General features: G+C 39.4%; 1 protein-coding gene across 8 annotated transcripts in view; it reads right to left on the reverse strand.

Annotated features, from left to right (window-relative positions):
- Positions 1–2,133: 2,133 nt before the first annotated feature.
- LOC140479934 (fizzy-related protein homolog) overlaps positions 2,134–18,368 on the reverse strand; it is a 54,362-nt gene continuing 38,127 nt past the window's right edge. For all 8 annotated transcript variants that reach the window (XM_072574346.1, XM_072574343.1, XM_072574345.1 and 5 more), the window contains 7 exons: positions 16,632–16,697; positions 10,736–10,838; positions 8,614–8,798; positions 7,999–8,232; positions 6,183–6,287; positions 4,265–4,357; positions 2,134–2,773 (listed from right to left, as the gene is read on the reverse strand). In XM_072574346.1, the coding sequence (XP_072430447.1) occupies positions 2,732–2,773; positions 4,265–4,357; positions 6,183–6,287; positions 7,999–8,232; positions 8,614–8,798; positions 10,736–10,838; positions 16,632–16,697 (828 nt within the window). In that variant the 3' untranslated portion in view covers positions 2,134–2,731. The remainder of the gene's footprint in view (positions 2,774–4,264; positions 4,358–6,182; positions 6,288–7,998; positions 8,233–8,613; positions 8,799–10,735; positions 10,839–16,631; positions 16,698–18,368) is intronic.

The raw sequence follows: 18,368 nt of genomic DNA on the forward strand, positions 1-18,368 counted from the left end.
TAAAGTTGGATAAGGGGAGGTGAATGTGGTTGATGGTAATGGCACTATAGGTAGGTGCAATATCTCTGCTTTTTTTCAAATAGTAATACCTGTCAACTCCAGAGAGTTCAAAGCCATTTTTAAGCAGAACTGAACTATTTTTGAAGGTACATGTGAAGATGGAGAAAACTTTGGATAAGGGAATTGGATTGAATTAGCACATTGTTTGGCAGTGTTTCTTTGAGTAATAGTCATAGCCCTCAGTCTGCCAAGACCCATGTCAACTTTTTTTATGTTCTTTATCTCATTAATTATATTACTGGCCTGTTCGGCATCCTCCTTGTGGAGTTATGTGGCAGGAGAGGCAGAAGTGCTCGCCATTGTCAGGACTTTTCAATGGTGCCTTTGCATGCTCAAGTGCTTGTAGCCTGTTGACTTCTTTTATCCAAGAGAATCCTTGGTACCTAACAGCTTTCTTGTTCTCTTTGAACATTGGGTCATATTGTGCACTTTACGTTAGAAGGAAATATACTTTATTGTTCAGTAATGAAATGTTCCAAGATGCTTCACTGGAGTATTATAAAACTAAAGTATGAGACCAATTCACAGACATTTTAGGTCAGAGGAGAAAAAAACTTTGACAAAATATTTTGTCGGAGTAAAATGATGAAGAGGAAGCATACCCATGTAATTCCAATTTCAGACCCAAAAAATGAGACATTGGATATTGTTTTGATAGAAACACAGTCTGCAGGGATATGGGAAAAGGACAAGTGATCGGCCTTATGTAATAGAACGAGAGCAGGCAGGCATAGGCTAAATGACCATTCTGTACCATAATTCAGTTGAACTGGGAACATGTCAAAAGCCAAAATTCACAGAGCATAAATATCAAAAGAATAGGAATGGGGAGATCAAGGCAAGGATGAGAATTTAATGTCAAAATTTCACTTGAGCCAGGAGCCACAATGTAAATCCGCACGCAGAGGACTGAAAGGGGAGTGAACCTTGCTTGGAGTTAAGAGCTTGTCAGCAGTGTCTGGATGATTGCATTTACAGAGAAGAAAATGTAGGAAACTAGCTAAGAGAGTGTGTAAGATTAGTAAAGTCTCTATCATAAATGCATGAATTAGCATTTCAGTGAAGGCCGAGCTGATAAAACTCCATTACTGCATTATTATGGGGTTAGAAATGCATGGCTTGATCAAACCTGACACCAATTTTATGAACAGACTGGCTTAATTTCAGATTAGCTGGCAAGAGAGCTGGGAGCACAGGAACTAAATTACAAAGATTACAAATGTACAGTAACACTCTACTTATACCCAGTATTGCATTTATTCTTTAGATGGCCTCTGCGCTTATCCCATAGGCTGGCATTTGCAGAAAAGCTGGTACCACCTCAAAATGGCATTATTTTCAATGCTGAACTAGGAACATCTGAAGCACTAAGAAATATACTATGCTAGGGACAGAGGACTGTTGGATGTAACATAGATTGCCTTTTAAATTGCTAAAAACAACCTAAAGGAATATCAAGTACAAAGAAATATGATGATATGGCTAGTGTAAACAGCTATCTGTTGCATCACTGGCAGTGCTCCTGCATGTTCAGTGCATCCCCTGCAGTTATGATTTGATCTCCAAAACGTATAAAATTCTGGGAGGACCAGACGTGGTAATTGCTGTTGACTGAGACCATGGATCACAGCTTAATAATATACTGTAGACCATTTGGTACTGAGATGAAGATAATTTTTTTCTGCATGAAAATGTGAACACACACCCTCCATAGGCAGAGAATGTCATGGAACAACACCAATTTTGTTTTAAAACACAACTTTGGCTTTCTTCCAACACCTCATACTGGGTTACATGGTTCACTTAAAAAGGGAAAAGAACGAGATGTTTATCTGTGCCAATTTATAGCATGGTGAATGAGTGTGCGGGTTAGAAGAGAGTTTGTATACAAGTCAACCTAACTATGTCTGATGCATATAATGTAAACAATGGTTCTAATGAATTTCTTCAGTAACACAGTGAAACCTGTGTAAAAGTGAACGAACACACTGATTCAGTCTCAACTACAGCCAGCCACAAATTGCCAATTCTGCTCAATGAACCAGTGAGTATTTAATAAATGAAAATTAAAACTTTCCTGTTAAATATGAATTTTAATTATGGCTCCCATTTGTAATGACTTTTCTCAATGAACAAGTTTCATAAGTGCAAGGTAAATTACAGAAATTTAAACTTCTCAGCTCTAGAAGCAAATACTGAAATGATTCCATAGAATGGGGGTGGATAATTTCTAAAAAAAAGTACCTTCCTTTTCAGATATCCAAGACACACTATGTAAATACTTTTCATGTTTTTTTTTCTATAAAAGACTTAGGAGGACTTCTGGATCTATTCCCACACTCCAGTTCCATGCAAACATTAAGACAGCATCAAAGGTCATCCTCAGTCCAATAAATAGCTTCTGTACATATTGTACAATAGATACATATAAAGTGAACTTTCTCCTTTTACTCCACACTCCTTTTGCATTTCTTTCATCCATCTTGGTGTTGAGATGAATTAGTAATGTCCCAACAGTCTTCTGTCCAATTAATCTCAAAACTTAGTAAAAGTGCATTGACCACTTGAACAAAAACAGTGAAGAGGAGGTTATGTTTGTTCTGATGAACTTTACTGCTGATTGTATTGAGGGAATCAGTTTCATAAGAAACACCTGTTCTTCTTGGCAGTTTTACCGTATCCTTGTAAAAAGGTTAAGGACAGATTTGGATTCCTAAAAGAAAAATACATTTAGTTCCATTCATATCCATAAATCTCAAATAACCATTAGATTAATAAATTACTCATAACTAAGATGTTTTGAGAAAATCAAAACAGTTCAATTACTGATTTGGTCTTCATAGTACCAAAACTATATCTTTATATAATTCATTTACTGTGATAAACCTCCTGGGGTGTTTCACAGAGGCATTAATATGGGTCCCTTACTGGTTATGCTGAACAAAGAGTAATGCCATGCTTGTTCAGAAAGGAATGTGTTTTAACTGAGGAAAAGGAGGTGAAAGTTAAGGGAGGGAGTTCTAATTTTCAGTCCAGACAACTCAAAGCATGGTGGCCTAAAGGGGACACAAGTCCAGAGTTGCAGGCATGTGGAATTCTGAGGATTGTAGAAAGCTAAAGCTGTAGGAAGGGGCAAACAATGAGATTCCATAAAGGATGCAGAAGTCAAGGGATAATTGAGAAGGACACCAAGATGGTAGTTAAGATGATAGGTTGGATGGGCAGCAGTTTGTTGTAGTACAGGGACTAAAACAGCAAGTTGAAAATCATGGAGAAGGTATGATAAGAAAAACATTAATTTTGGGCAGTGGCGGGGTGGTTTGGTGAAACAGAAAGGAGATGACTGGGTCAACTAACACAATTAAGATTGAAGCCATACAAAAAAAAAATTAACTTGTGTTTCTCATTGGCAATTGTGGAATGCAGTCACTAGCAGGTAGAAGCAGCTAGGCTCATCTTTAATTTCCTCACAGGAAAGAAGCCACAACTCAATTGAACAGTGCCACAAATGGAGCTTAACAATCTGCTTTAATGCATTGGGTTAGAATCTCATGTGAAAGTCCAAGTCCTGTCTGCCCTTCTGGGTAAGCCATGAAAATCCCACACAAAAAAACTGAAAATTAGAGCAGTTCTCGGTTGTGTCAGCCAAAATATATTCCTCAAAAATTCTTCATGTAAATTATCTGGTCATTTGTTATATTGCTGGTTCTGAATCCTTGCTGCCTGGAAATCTGCTGCATCTTTTCCAAATGAGTGATTACACTTCAGTATTTACTTCACTGATTCCAAAAGAATAGGAGATCGCCAGTACAGCAGTTGGTGTAAAAAGAGCAGCAACTCACAAACTATTTTGACAATAAGTTCTACTGGATTAAGTTTTCTTGATAAACTTAACATTTCTCTAGCTTAATCTTACTTTAGCCAAATGAACTGTGATACTATGTCACCAGAAGCTTGGTGATGTTCCTGTGTTGTCTTATTCTCTTGCAAAATGTAACTACAAAAAGTGTAACCCAGCCAGTTAAGGACACAGAATTTGAAATCATTTCTGATATGATGATTATTAGGTGGTGTGGTATTACATGATTGATTGCCAAATAAAAATTGTTACTTTCATGGGAATTATAATTACATACACTAATGTTTAAGTTGACCATAATGTTTACAAACAACTCTGCCAGAAAATAGTTGGTGAATTTCATACCTTAGTTGAACGAGTTTTACTGAAAACATTCCAAAACCGTAGCGTTTCATCACCTGCTCCTGTCACTATTGCCTCTCCGTCAGGTGATATGGCCTAAACAATGTGAAAGAAAAAGAATCAACTCATGAATAGGCAGGATCTACCTGTATGTGTGTGCATGTAAGATGGAGATGTAGATGGCTTGAATTTATTAGTTTATTGATATCTGTATCTGGAGTAGCAATACGGTGAAGAAAGCTAGCAACTATTTCAAAATATAATGGGCATGTAATACTCCACAATGTCACTGGCTGGAGACCAGCAAGTTTCCTTCAAAATTTCAGAGACATTGCATCTTGGAGTTCTCTTCATCTGTTGGGTGTTGATTAAAGTCAAAAGTAAGTAAGTTTGTCAGCCGAAGTAAAATTGCATTCTCCTGTAAAAAAAAATGTACTAGTGGTAATTAATAGTAGTATTTTAAAGACATTCTTCCTGAACCTGTCAAGGTGCAGAGTTAAAATGATAACTCTGTTGTTCCTGGCAACCTAAACATTCATTCTATCAAAATTCTTCAATTTTAAAAGTATTCCCTTATTGGTCCCGGGTGAAACTGTTTCGTACAAATCTATTTTTTTTTCCAATTTGTACTGTGTCTCTTTTTTTTAAAAAACAAAAATGGCTCTGTCTTATCCATTCATACTTTCAAGGAATGATACGCTGAACCAACCAGGTTCCACATCAAGAAGTTATCCGCAATGTCCTGCCCAACATTTATTTCCTCAAAACAGATTATCTGGTCATTCTCATGTTGCTGCTTGTGGACGTTTACTGTGCACAGTGTGGGTTTACCTACAGCACATGGAGTACAGTGGTTCAAAAAGTTCAAAAAGGTTCAAGGGCAACTAGGGGAGCAGGTAAATAAAACATTTAGCTGTGTTTTTTGGATGATACAATTATCCATACCAACATTAAATCAATAAAATAATTTATACAAGAAATGCAATAAATATATAATTTTGATAAGGAATAAAAGCTGACACTAAAATTTTTCAGATGTTTAATCATGACTAATCTTGCAATTATCTGAAAGCCCTATCAGAGATAGATCTAGCACTGAACCCTGAGGTACACTACTTATAGTGCTTCTTCAATTCATGTATCATTCAGTTAATCAATACTTAATTAGAAACAAAATTAATTTGACTAGATTGGTTTCAAAGATAGAAGCTAACATTAGATTAATGGCTAATTGGAAAAAAAAGTGTAATTTTGTCATTCTAAAAGAAAAATAAGCATCTGTTTGCAGTTTGAGACACAGTAGGTAAACCAATTTATTTTAATGTCCAAGTCATTGTCTCACTGTCTGCTTTAGAACCTTCAGTTCCTTGATGGAGTGTGCCACCTGCTGGCTGATATTCAAAAGTTCACATTCAGGCACCTGCCCTGAATCTCAAATCAGTATGTAGCATAACTTAGAATTTCCAAAACAATGTTTGGACAGCAACATATCCCAGCAAAACATTAAAGTAATCAGAAAAGTCCCATATGAAATTGATGGATTTTTTTCTACATTATAGCCAATCATATTTTGAATTCTACTTGGTTTAGAGTATTTGAGAAGGGCTCGAGAAGTTTAAGTAGTTGACTATTCATTTCCCACTACTTAGGTAAAATATAAATAAATCGTGCTAAAATCTCAGAGTAGCCCTGTAGTCTGGCAGGACTATGGTGACTTACTTTACTATTCCAGATTCTTTGAATTTAAATTTCTCCAACTACTGTGGTAGGACTTGGATTAATGTCTCCCAAAGCATTAGTCTGGGCATCTGGAGGACATGTTTAGTAACATAACTTTCTGTAAAATGTCAGGGGATGATAGCATTGAAGTAAACTATACCAGTGATAAGCTAGCAACCAGTCACAAAAACAAAGTTCTTACCAGGTAGAGTACTCTATATGAATGCCCTGTCAGTTTGGCAACCTGTGTTAAGGATGGGTACTTCCACACTAAAATCTGATTCTGCGAATAGCCATGTGTGCTAACCTGTAAAACAAAGCCAAATTTAAAAAAGATTTTCAACAAATTTTAATGAGGTCTTATTTAACTTCACTCAGAGTTGGGACATGCTTTTTTTAAAAAGACAAAATGGAACAAATTCAAATCCAGCAAGTTAACCCAAAGCTGTGAATTCTTTTTCAATTAATAATATATTGTTGACACTCTGGTCACCAGCTCCAATAGCAACATCAGTTCCACTACTGTATCCTAGATCAGCATTTCCCTGACATTAATACCATATTGAATCATGAACTTTCCTAACCAGTAACATGGCTATAGAGTGGACACTTCAATTCTTGGAGAACCTCATTAATGCCAAACAAAGCACCGAAAATAAACAGCTTATTTAATCAAAAACAAATATAAGTTAGTCATTGAAGCTTGGAAACAAATGCTACAAGTATTTAATTCCTATCAATCTACACAAACGTGAAGCAATAACATTTAAAGAAAAGCAAAACCACACATTTGCCAACATGCTTCAGGGAGGAGAGATTGATGCTGAGCAATAGGAAAAGAAATCACTACGAGAATGATCGAAGACATAACCTGGTTTAAAGAGTAACAGGAAGTTGGAGGAGACTGAAGAGGCTGTTTTATTGGGTATAGTGGAGTTTCTGAAGGCTTTCGCACTCGGTAGAATGGGAGCTGTAGGTGGAGTTGGAGGGCAGGGGGGCTTGAAGAGTGAAAAGACTGGAACAGGATGAAGGAGTAGCATAGTGTGATGTCACAGAGGAGGATTTGAATCTAATTAAATCAGGGACTGGGAAGGATTTAAATGCTGATGTGGGAGGGGTGTAGTTACATTTAGAGGCAGTTCAGAGGAGGTTCACTAAATTGATTTACAGATGAATAGCCTGCTTTATGAAAGATTGAGCAATTTAGGGCCGATGCTCTGGAGTTTATTCCCAATTTATAAATTGGATCAGAAGGGATCAACAGTAAGAAAGAGACTAGATTGCCACTTAGGAAACATAATTAAGTTGGATTATGGATGCAAAACCAGATCAAAGGAGATAATTAGAGATCCTGAAGGAGCATATTCAATAATGCACCTGATAGGTAGTGTATTGCTGGTCCTGCATGAACATCTACAAATAGAACAGTCTGAACCTATAGCCAGATCAAGCACTTTCGTTATAATCAGGTAACATGAGGAGACGGGCATTGTTCTGCAGGGCTACTTTTAGCAGCTAGACATCCTTTGTTTTAAATAATATTTTAAATCATAGTCTCCCTTCATACTTTTATTTTTAAGTTAGAGGGAGAGAATTGGAAAAAGAAAATACTTTTTTTTAAAGAAAACCTAATTCTGAAATCCAAGACAATCTTTGATAATGTCCTAAATTTTGTCAATGGGGTTGGTTAAGGTTACTAATCATCACATCTCACCAATGCTGCTGCAAAAGTAAAGATCAGAGATGGCCCTCATTAGAGAAGTATTAACAAGTTAGTGCCTCAACATTCCTAGGTTAAACAGGAGTACAGAACATGCTAATCAAATCTGTTTAAAAGATTCAAAAGTCTCTTCACATATGATTACCTTGTACTTGGTGAACTTTGCACAAGACAGCAAATCCCTGGGTAATCACATCCCTTTATCTAATCAGCTTCAAACTGGAAAAGGTAGCTAAAATCTATTACTTGTCAAAATGAAAATTCCCTTTCTTCACAGGGTTTAACATTAAAAGCTCACCAGTTCATTTGCATGCTTAGACCAGGCAAGATTGCAGACTTGAGAGCCTGTGTCGACACACTGCAGAGGCTGGCATGTCAGTGTGTTCCAGAAACGGATGCAGCGATCAGCAGTGCCCCCTCCTGATGCCAGAAGGCCATGCTGATGAGGGGACCAGGCAATGGCCTTTACAGCTGCTAAATGTTCTGTGTATTGCTGGACTGGGCTCAAACTGGAATTATTCCATACAAAGAGCTGAAAGAAAAATAAAATCCAGTTGTAAAATAAACCAACAAAAAAAAAGTTTGACATTCAGCAATAACTGTGACATGACAAAAGCTTCTTAAAGCACTATATTAGTAATCTGACCCCAGTTCCAAAGGGAATTTTAAATAAAAACAAAAAAAATTCCATCGCCCTCCATTTGCTCATATTTAAGCAGCTATATTAAGAGTGATAATGGGAGAAGACAAATAATACAAGGCTATTTCAGATGTCCAATTTTTGCAATGCTGTCTCCTTACTCCTGGGTGTTTGTGCAAATTCTTACTACATTTGCCTTGTGCTCACTAGACAAATGAATGGGTTTGAACTAAACCCTAGATTTTGGGCACCACTGGAAGGGATGTCAGGTACCTTGTTATCGTTGCCCCCTGAAGCTAAATGCTGGTGATCGGGAGACCACTTTAAACCACAGACTTCCTGCCTGTGGCCCTGTAATCGCCGTTCCATCTGAAGTGGGGGTGTTCTCACATCTCTCTGTAGAATGAGACGGTCCCGACTTCCTGACGAGAGGTGATCAGCATTCCAGGCCAAAGCCCCTAGACATCAGGCAACACAGTAAGACTACTTTTTTTTTTAAAAATGCAGCTACTTTAATCTCTTCCCTCTTCTTTCATAACTGTTGTGAAACCTAGAGCAATAATGACCTTATTTACTCAGTCATCTTCTGATTGATCCACTATTAACCAGCTTAAAATAAATGAACATCTAAAATGTTTAAAGTTTATAGCAGATATGTTTAATGTGGTTAATATATTATCAACTCAACAATAAATCTGGGTAACACTGCTACATTTTTTTATGTGGAGATGCCGGTATTGGACTGAGGTGTGCAAAGCTAAAAATCACACAATCACCAGGTTGTAGACTATAACCTGGTGTTGTGTGATTTTTAACATTTTTATTTAACATGGTGTACATGAGACAAATGTATATTCAATTACGTTATTCAATAACATTATGTAAATGTATTTTTTTACCTTAGTTATTTGATAGTAAGCCTGTGCTCTTGAAAACATTGTCTCACAAAAGACAATGGGTGCATCAGTAATCAAAGTTCATTATTTAAGCAAACAGTTCGACTCAAATGCAAGGTCCAAATTTTGTAAGATTCTACCATAAAACCCCGAATGCAGAGAACTGGAAAATACAATTCTTATCCAAATGGCTGCCCCAGAATGTATTAACTTTTACCCTTATACCAAAGTGAAAGAATATCGGATGCGTCCAAAGGAATCAGCAATTTATTGCAGGGCAGTTCATTCTTAATTCTCGTATGTGTTAGGCATATCCCCAAAGAAGAGGTGAGCTGGAGATAGTGCTGGGAAATCAGAGTCGATAAAACGTGGAGCTGGAAAAAGCACAGCAGGTCAAGCAGCATCAAAAGAGCGGGGGAGTCAATGTTTCCGGCAGGACCCTTCATGAAAAGTGAGCTGAGGAATCGGTTGGTTACCTTTGCACATTTCCTAACTTTGCAGAGACACCTAAATACTCCTATAATTATAATAATGCAAGTAATGACATTATGTACAGATTCAATGAACTGAACTGTACATTCAATGGCTTCAGTAGGGCTATCTTTGATTAATGCTGCTAGTAGACCAGTAATGTTTGCTTAAATATCCTGGACTTTTCAGAAAATGGTGCATAGCACAAACTGTTTGCACAATATACTATCACATATTGGTTGTTTATCTTTTTTTCTGCCAAGGTTATGTGAAACATAAAGGTACAAACTGTTTCAATGTGGAGTATTGTCTACCCTGAGTCTGAAACCTATGCAGCTAGCTGTTTAGGAACAGGGGTGCTCATGCACTGAATCATACCTGATCTGTATCACAACTTCATTACACTTACCACATTGACAAGAATACTAAGAGTTACAGATCCAAACAAAAAATTATGCATCGCCATTTTGAAAGATTTAATTGACATCAAGAGCTTTTAGGAAAGCAGCTCCAGATTTGTGCAGCTTCCTGACATTGTGTCAGAACAGCTGAACTCAAATTTAACTGCTCGTAAAAACATGCTTGTATCGGATTATAAGTACAAACATGTCAAAACTCAATCAAAATGTGTTCACATCAGAAATCTTCAAAATAGTTATTATTTTGTATGATGAATAAACCAGCAGTTTATTATAAACTTCGCAGTTATGGTTTTATTTGAAAATATCTGTCCTCCTGCACGGTTTAAAAATGCCTCTTTTGTAAGTAAAATCTAATCCTGAAACTAGGTGGCAAATCTATGGAACTCATAGCCACAGAAAGTTATGGAGGTCAGCCATTGAGTGTCTTAAGACAGAGATAAAAATAGGTTCTCGAACAGTAAGTGAATAAAAGGGTATGGGGAGAAGGCAGGAGAATGGGGCTGAGAAACATCAGCCATGATCGAATGGCAGAGAAGACTCTATGGGCTGACTGCCCAATTCCACTCCTTCACCTTATGGTCTTATTATCTTTATAGCAATACTTACCAACTCTAGCGGAATGTCCATCAAGAGAGCTCAGCTTCTTCCCAGCTGCTGCATCCCAGATCTGTACATATCCTTTATGGGTACCCACAGCTACAAAATTCCCCTGTACATATTAAAAGATTGATTGTGTTAAGTTATTGACGCTATTACTATAGAGCTAGGAGAAAGTGAGGACTGCAGATGCTGGAGTACCAGAGTTGAAAAATGTGGTGCTAGAAAAACACAGCAGGCCAGGCAGCATCCTGCTCCTCAGATGCTGCCTGGCCTGCTGTGTTTTTCCAGCGCCACATTTTATTACTATAGAACCTCCTGCATGTAGAACATCTTGTTTTTATGTAATGCGTTGAACATAATAAAACATGCCAAAAGCACATAAATCGATGTCCAACTCCCACAGTATATCAGTGGTGCAGTTCCCTCTTGGAATGCTCAGAGCAGAAGCCTGGGGTTAAAACCTGCTTCAGAACTTCACTCTTTTATAGGGTGGCACAGTTTGAAGGTTAGGGCAGAGGGGAGACTGAGAAAAGAACGAAGTCAACTTGCAACTCTTCATACTAGTCAAGATCTCTAGAAGATGATAGTCAGATCAGAAATGCTTAAATTAGTTGGAAGTTATACCCAAGCTATCCCTTATCACCCCAGTATTTAAGTTGTCCTACTGTAGTTAGGCAGGTAGTAAGATCGCATCATTCTTTAGATACATACCATATATACTTGAGTAATAGTCAATCTCATGTAAAAGCTGACCCCCTATTTTTGGTCAAATGACCTGGAATTTTCCATACATCTCATAAAAGTCAACCCTAGTTCTTCACCGCTAACAGATCAAAGTTTATGAGTCAGTGTGCCAGCCGTCATGTCCTCCTCCAGTTTTCCAGTCTGCAGTTTGTTCCACTGCTCCAGGTTTTGAGAATTACTATAATTTGTTGTTTTTCTTTATTCCTTTAGAGATCAGTTGGGCTTCTGCTAATGATACGGTCCCCTCAAAAATAGTATCCATGTAATAGTTGACCCCATAAATTTAACCTTAAAAAGTAATCAAAAAAATTCGACTATTACTCAAGTATATATGGTAATTGTCTTTCTCATACCAATGTTGTACTTTTCCAGTATTTTGCCTTTAAACTTGCAAGTTCTTAGAATTTGTGGTTTTGCTTTTCTTTAAAGTCAATTCCTGTATAGTTTCATACGGCTTCATTCAAATAAATACCAGATCATAAGACAGAAATGAGTAATTTTCTCCCTAATCACTCACTCTCCCCAGTCGAGTGGATAACATTTCAGCTAACAATCACCATTTTGCAAAGATTATAGATTAGGCATGCTACAGCCCATTTACTCCACTTAAATGCACGAAATACTGAATTGAGCAATATTCACAAGGAACAGCATTAATAGTAGCCTTTGTGGAAAACAATTAAGAAATATTTGAAAGTAAATCTGAATGAATTTTAACACATTCATTGAAAGATTGGAAAGACTGAAACCACTATTTTTTGTTCCCCATTCCAAACTCTTCTTCCATCTCATATGTACTCCTGGCTGGTCACCAACATTTTACTATAATTCCCCTCCCTTAAATAGGACTTCATATAAAACTCTCCTTCCCATGTCTTAATTCACACTAATTCCCATTCACCTATCACGCTTGTGCTCACTGGCCTACATTGATTTTTGGTCAAGCAACATCATGATTTTAAAAATATTATCCTAGTTTTCAAATCGATCTATTAAACCCCACTTCTCACCATCTCCAACATCCTCTAGCCCCATAACCCTCCAGAATATCTGTGCTCCTCAAATCCTGCCCACTACAGCGAGACTTCGCAGAACTAGGAAGAAGGCTAAAAAGCAGGACGTCCAAGGTGGTTATCTCCAGTTTGCTTCCAGTTCCTCGGGCTAGTGTGGCCAGAAACCGGGAGATAATGGACTTGAACGTGTGGTTGGGGAACTGGTGCAGGAAGCAAGGTTTCAAGTTCTTGGATCACTGGGGTATATTTTATGGTAACCATAAATTCTACAAGAGAGATGGCTTGCACCTTAATAGAACAGGGATCGGCATTCTGGCAGGCAGGTTTTCTGCTGCAACACCGCTACATTTAAACTAAGTAGCGGGGGGGAGGGGACAAGCTGGATGTTTAAAAAGGAAATTGAAGGGGTAGTTAGAACAAGAGAAGTCAAGAAAGACAACTGTATCAAGGAGGCAGAAAACTGGAAAAGGCATCATGCTGTAAAGTTGAGTGAAATAAGGGTTGAGGGGAAGGGTGAGAGCAGTAACAAATTAAAAATTCTATATATGAATGCACGAAGCATTAGACACAAGGTGGATGAGCTTGAGGCTCTTTTGGAAATTGGCAGATACGATATTGTGGGGATAACTGAGACGTGGCTTCATGGGGACAGGGCCTGGGAAATGAATATTCAAGGCTACACGTGTTATCGTAAGGATAGACTGACGGGCAGAGGGGGTGGGGTGGCCTTGTTGGTAAGGGAGGATATTCAGTCCCTTGCGCGGGCGGACCTAGAGTCAGGGGATGTAGAGTCAGTGTGGATAGAGCTTCGAAACACTAAGGGTAAAAAGACCCTCATGGGAGTCATCTACAGGCCCCCAAACAGTAGTCTGGATGTTGGAGGTAAGTTGAATCAGGAGCTGAAATTGGCTTGTCGCAAAGATGTTACTACAGTTGTTATGGGGGATTTTAACATGCAGGTAGACTGGGTGAATCAGGATGGTATCGGGCCTCAAGAAAGAGACTTTGTGGAGTGCCTCAGAGATGGATTTTTAGAGCAGCTGGTGCTGGAGCCGACCAGGGATAAGGCGATTCTGGATCTGGTATTGTGTAACGAACCAGAATTGGTCAGTGACCTCGAAGTGAAGGAGCCATTGGGAAGTAGTGACCATAATACAATAAGCTTCAATCTGCAATTTGAGAGGGAGTGGGTACAATCTGAAGTGACAATATTTCAGTTGAATAAAGGGAAATATGGAGCTATGAGGGAGCAACTGGCCAAAGTTCAATGGTTTAATACCTTAACAGGGAAGACCGTGGAGGAACAATGGCGGATATTTCTGTGTATAATGCAGAAGATGCAGGATCAGTTCATTCCTAAAAGGAAGAAAGATCCCAGGAGGAGACATGGGCGGCCGTGGCTGACAAGGGAAGTAAAGAAACATATAAGGTTAAAAGAGAAAAAGTATAACTTAGCGAAGATAAGCGGGAAAATGGAGGACTGGGAAGCTTTTAAAGAACAACAGAGGATTAGTAAGAAGGAAATACGCAGAGAAAAAATGAGGTACGAAGGTAAACTGGCCAAGAATATAAAGGAGGATAGTAAAAGCTTTTTTAGGTATGTCCAAGGCAAAAAAATGGTTAGGACAAAAATTGGGCCCTTGAAGACAGAAGCAGGGGAATATATTACTGGGAACGAAGAAATGGCAGAGGAATTAAATGGGTACTTCAGATCTGTGTTCACTGGGGAAGACACAAGCAATCTCCCTGAGGTAACAGTGGCTGAAGGACCTGAACAGGATTTGGTGTTGGAGAGACTGTTAGGTCTGAAGGTTGATAAGTCTCCGGGACCTGATGGCCTGCATCCCAGGGTACTAAAGGAGGTGGCTCGGGAAATCGTGGATGCGCTGGTGATTATTTTCCAGAGTTCAATAGAATTGGGGTTGGTTCCTGAGGATTGGAGGGCGGCTAATGTTGTGCCACTTTTTAAGAAGGGTGGGCGGGAGAAAGCAGGAAATTATAGACCAGTTAGTCTGACCTCAGTGGTGGGAAAGATGCTGGAGTCTATTATAAAGGATGAAATTACGGCACATCTGGATAATAGTAACAGGATAGGACAGAGTCAGCATGGATTTATGAAGGGGAAATTATGCTTGACTAATCTTCTTGAATTTTTTGAGGATGTAACTCGGAAGATGGACGAGGGAGATCCAGTGGATGTAGTGTACCTGGACTTTCAGAAAGCTTTTGATAAAGTCCCACACAAGAGGTTAGTGAGTAAAATTAGGGCGCACGGGATTGGGGGCAAAGTACTAGATTGGATAGAGAATTGGTTGGCTAATAGGAAACAAAGGGTAGTGATTAACCGCTCCATTTCGAAATGGCAGGCAGTGACCAGTGGGGTACCGCAGGGATCCGTGCTGGGACCGCAGCTTTTTACAATATATGTAAATGATATAGAAGATGGTATCAGCAATAACATTAGCAAATTTGCTGATGACACAAAGCTAGGTGGTAGGGTGAAATGTGATGAGGATGTTAGGGGATTACAGGGTGACGTGGACAAGTTAGGTGAGTGGGCAGATGCATGGCAGATGCAGTTTAATGTGGATAAATGTCTGGTTATCCACTTTGGTGGCAAGAACAGGAAGGCAGATTACTACCTCAATGGTATCAAATTAGGTAAAGGGGCTGTTCAGAGAGATCTGGGTGTTCTTGTCCACCAGTCAATGAAGGCAAGCATGCAGGTACAGCAGGTCGTGAAGAAGGCTAATAGCATGCTGGCCTTCATAACAAGAGGGATTGTGTATAGAAGCAAAGAGGTGCTTCTGCAGCTGTACAGGGCCCTGGTGAGACCACACCTGGAGTACTGTGTACAGTTCTGGTCTCCAAATTTGAGGAAGGACATTCTGGCTATTGAGGGAGTGCAGCGTAGGTTCACGAGGTCAATTCCTGGAATGGCAGGATTGCCTTACACGGAAAGACTGAAGCGACTGGGCTTGTATACCCTTGAGTTTAGAAGACTGAGAGGGGATCTGATTGAAACGTATAGGCTTATGAAAGGACTGGACACTCTGGCAGGAGGGAACATATTTCCGTTGATGGGGGAGTGCCGAACCAGAGGACACAACTTAAAAATACGGGGTAGACCATTTAGGACAGAGATGAGGAGAAACTACTTCACCCAGAGAGTGGTGGCTGTGTGGAATGCTCTGCCCCAGAGGGCAGTGGAGGCCCAGTCTCTGGATTCTTTTAAGAAAGAATTGGATAGAGCTCTTAAAGATAGTGGAGTCAAGGGGTATGGAGATAAGGCTGGAACAGGATACTGATTAGGAATGATCAGCCATGATCATATTGAATGGCGGTGCAGGCTCGAAGGGCAGAATGGCCTACTCCTGCATCTATTGTCTATTGTCTATTGTGCATTCTTGATTTTAATTAATCCACCATTGGTTGCTACACCTCAAGTTGCCTAGTTCCCAAGCTCTGGGATTTCTCCCAAAACCTTTGTATTTTTAGCTCACATTCCACTTTTATTACACTCCTTAAAATCTACTACAACTTTGCTTCTAGTCACCTGTCCCTTGCGTGGCTTAGTGACATCTTCATTACAGCGTAAAGCACCTTGGATGTTTTAGTACTTTAAAGGTTATAGTTGAAAAAAAAAGACAATATCCAATGAAATCTTATTGATTTCATTGAATTTTTGATTAATGAAACAAAAAGGAATTAAATGCATCAGATAATTACCATGATATTTGATTACACTCACCCTTTACATTAGGGCCCGGGTGTCCTTGGAGAAGGAGCACGTGGTCTCCACCAACACCCTGGAGTCATTCAGGGAGAGGTGGGCGCCGCAGGGAGTGGAGTGTATTATTTCCCCGTCCAACTCTATTTTGATTTAATTCCTGCCCTCCCCCTCACTGTTTGATCTCACAGCATTGCCCTTTGATGTGAAGGGCACTGCTTGTCACTGGCCACTCGGGTGTTTCCTTTCTTCCTGGTGGTGGAAATTGAATAAAGATTCATGCACCTTGAGTCTCTCACTGTGTCTCACGCCTACATACACACACCATGGGTGCTGGGGAAAAAATAAGCACTACTGCAGTTAGGCGGTAGTGTGGGGGTTAATATGTTTAAAAAAAGAAAAAAATTACACTCACCCTCTCATTCCAACAAACAGATGTAACAGAGTCACCATCAATGGAGAGATCACACAGCCTTGTGACCTAGAAAGAAAAAAAATACATAAAACACTGCAAAACGTGCTTCTTTAAAGCGGTTTAATGCCTGAATAAGTCACCACTTTTCTTCCCCAATTTAACGCTAAGGGAAATGAAACCATCATACACAGTATAAACCAACATGCATGAAGGTGCTGCACCAAAATGAAGTGTCAATTGGTTTCTCAGAGATAAATAATGTTTAGGGCCCTTCTCCACTCATATGCTTTTGCAGAAAATCAGTCTCAAATAACCAAACCCATTTTGTTAGTTGAAAGCCTGCCCAAAGCATTCTGAAGGACACATTCGATTGAAAGTAAAACTCCCTCACAAAGTTAACATATCACAAACAGCTGAAATTCCCGGCTTTTCTCTTAAAATCTAAAAAAAAAATTAAAAGTCAGAAATGTTCATAAGACAAATTAATAACAAAATGGGACAGTTCAGGATCTAGCCTCGTAATTCAGATAGTGGGAGTGCTTTCAGAAATTGAAGCACCAGTTCCCATGAAAATTTAGTCATGATACACAAGACCCTGATTCACACATAACATCAAAAGGAAGAAAAAATCAGTTTAACAATACTGTGTGTTTTATTTCTGTATTTATGAAGTGATTGTTGGATCAGTTCTGAACAAAAGCCTAATCAAATTAAAACTTCTTTTACTGGTTTCTATGTTCTTATAATGTATTAATCAATTCTGAATTCCAAAGTCCAACAAAAGAATGGCATCATTTTCTTTATCATTCCTTCCTCTAACTTCTCTCAAATGACCCAGCTAAGATTAAGACCTCAAAGCGAGGTGAAATCAAGGAGGGAAGCTGGAATATTACCACTGCTTGAACAATGCAGGCCTATTAAAAAAGGTGAGGATTTCCTTTAATATATGGAAGCAAAATTTACTTTAAATTTATAAACACAAGTGTAGATTTCCCTATCCCCACACATCTCCCATCCTTTCTACAAGGTCTGTTAATGATTGTAGGTACACAGGCACTGGCTGCCTTCCAATGCCTTTCACATTAATTTTTTTTTCCCGTATGAGTTTAACCATCAAACAATGGCAAACACATAACAGAGCGCCGCTGGTGTAGTGGAGAGCGCCGCTGGTGTAGTGGTAACAAGCAAGATTCCCATTCTTGCGACCTGGGTTTGATTCCCGGGCAGCGCACTTAACTTGTGGGTGGCACAGTGGTTAGCACTGCTGCCTCACAGCGCCAGAGACCCGGGTTCAATTCCCGCCTCAGGCGACTGACTGTGTGGAGTTTGCACGTTCTCCCCATGTCTGCGTGGGTTTCCTCCGGATGCTCTAGTTTCCTCCCACTGTCCAAAGATGTGCAGGTCAGGTGAATTGGCCATGCTAAATTGCCCGTAGTGTTAGGTAAGGGGTAGATGTAGGGGTATGGGTGGGTTGCGCTTCGGCGGGGCGGTGTGGACTTGTTGGGCCGATGGGCCTGTTTCCACACTGTAAGTAATCTAATCTAATAACTCCAATCCTGTTGCCACACAATACTGGCCAATGTCGATCCAGCAGGGATTGAGAGCGGAAGCTGTGACTGATTTTTTCCCCACTCGTGGCCTTCCCACCAATGGCCCAGGGTAGGACCTCGATTGCAATAGAGGCAACAGACTGAACCTTGGAGTATTTTCATCTACACTGTTTGGGATTACATTATA

Source organism: Chiloscyllium punctatum, chromosome 7 (assembly GCF_047496795.1).
Source record: "Chiloscyllium punctatum isolate Juve2018m chromosome 7, sChiPun1.3, whole genome shotgun sequence".
NCBI lineage: Eukaryota > Metazoa > Chordata > Chondrichthyes > Orectolobiformes > Hemiscylliidae > Chiloscyllium > Chiloscyllium punctatum.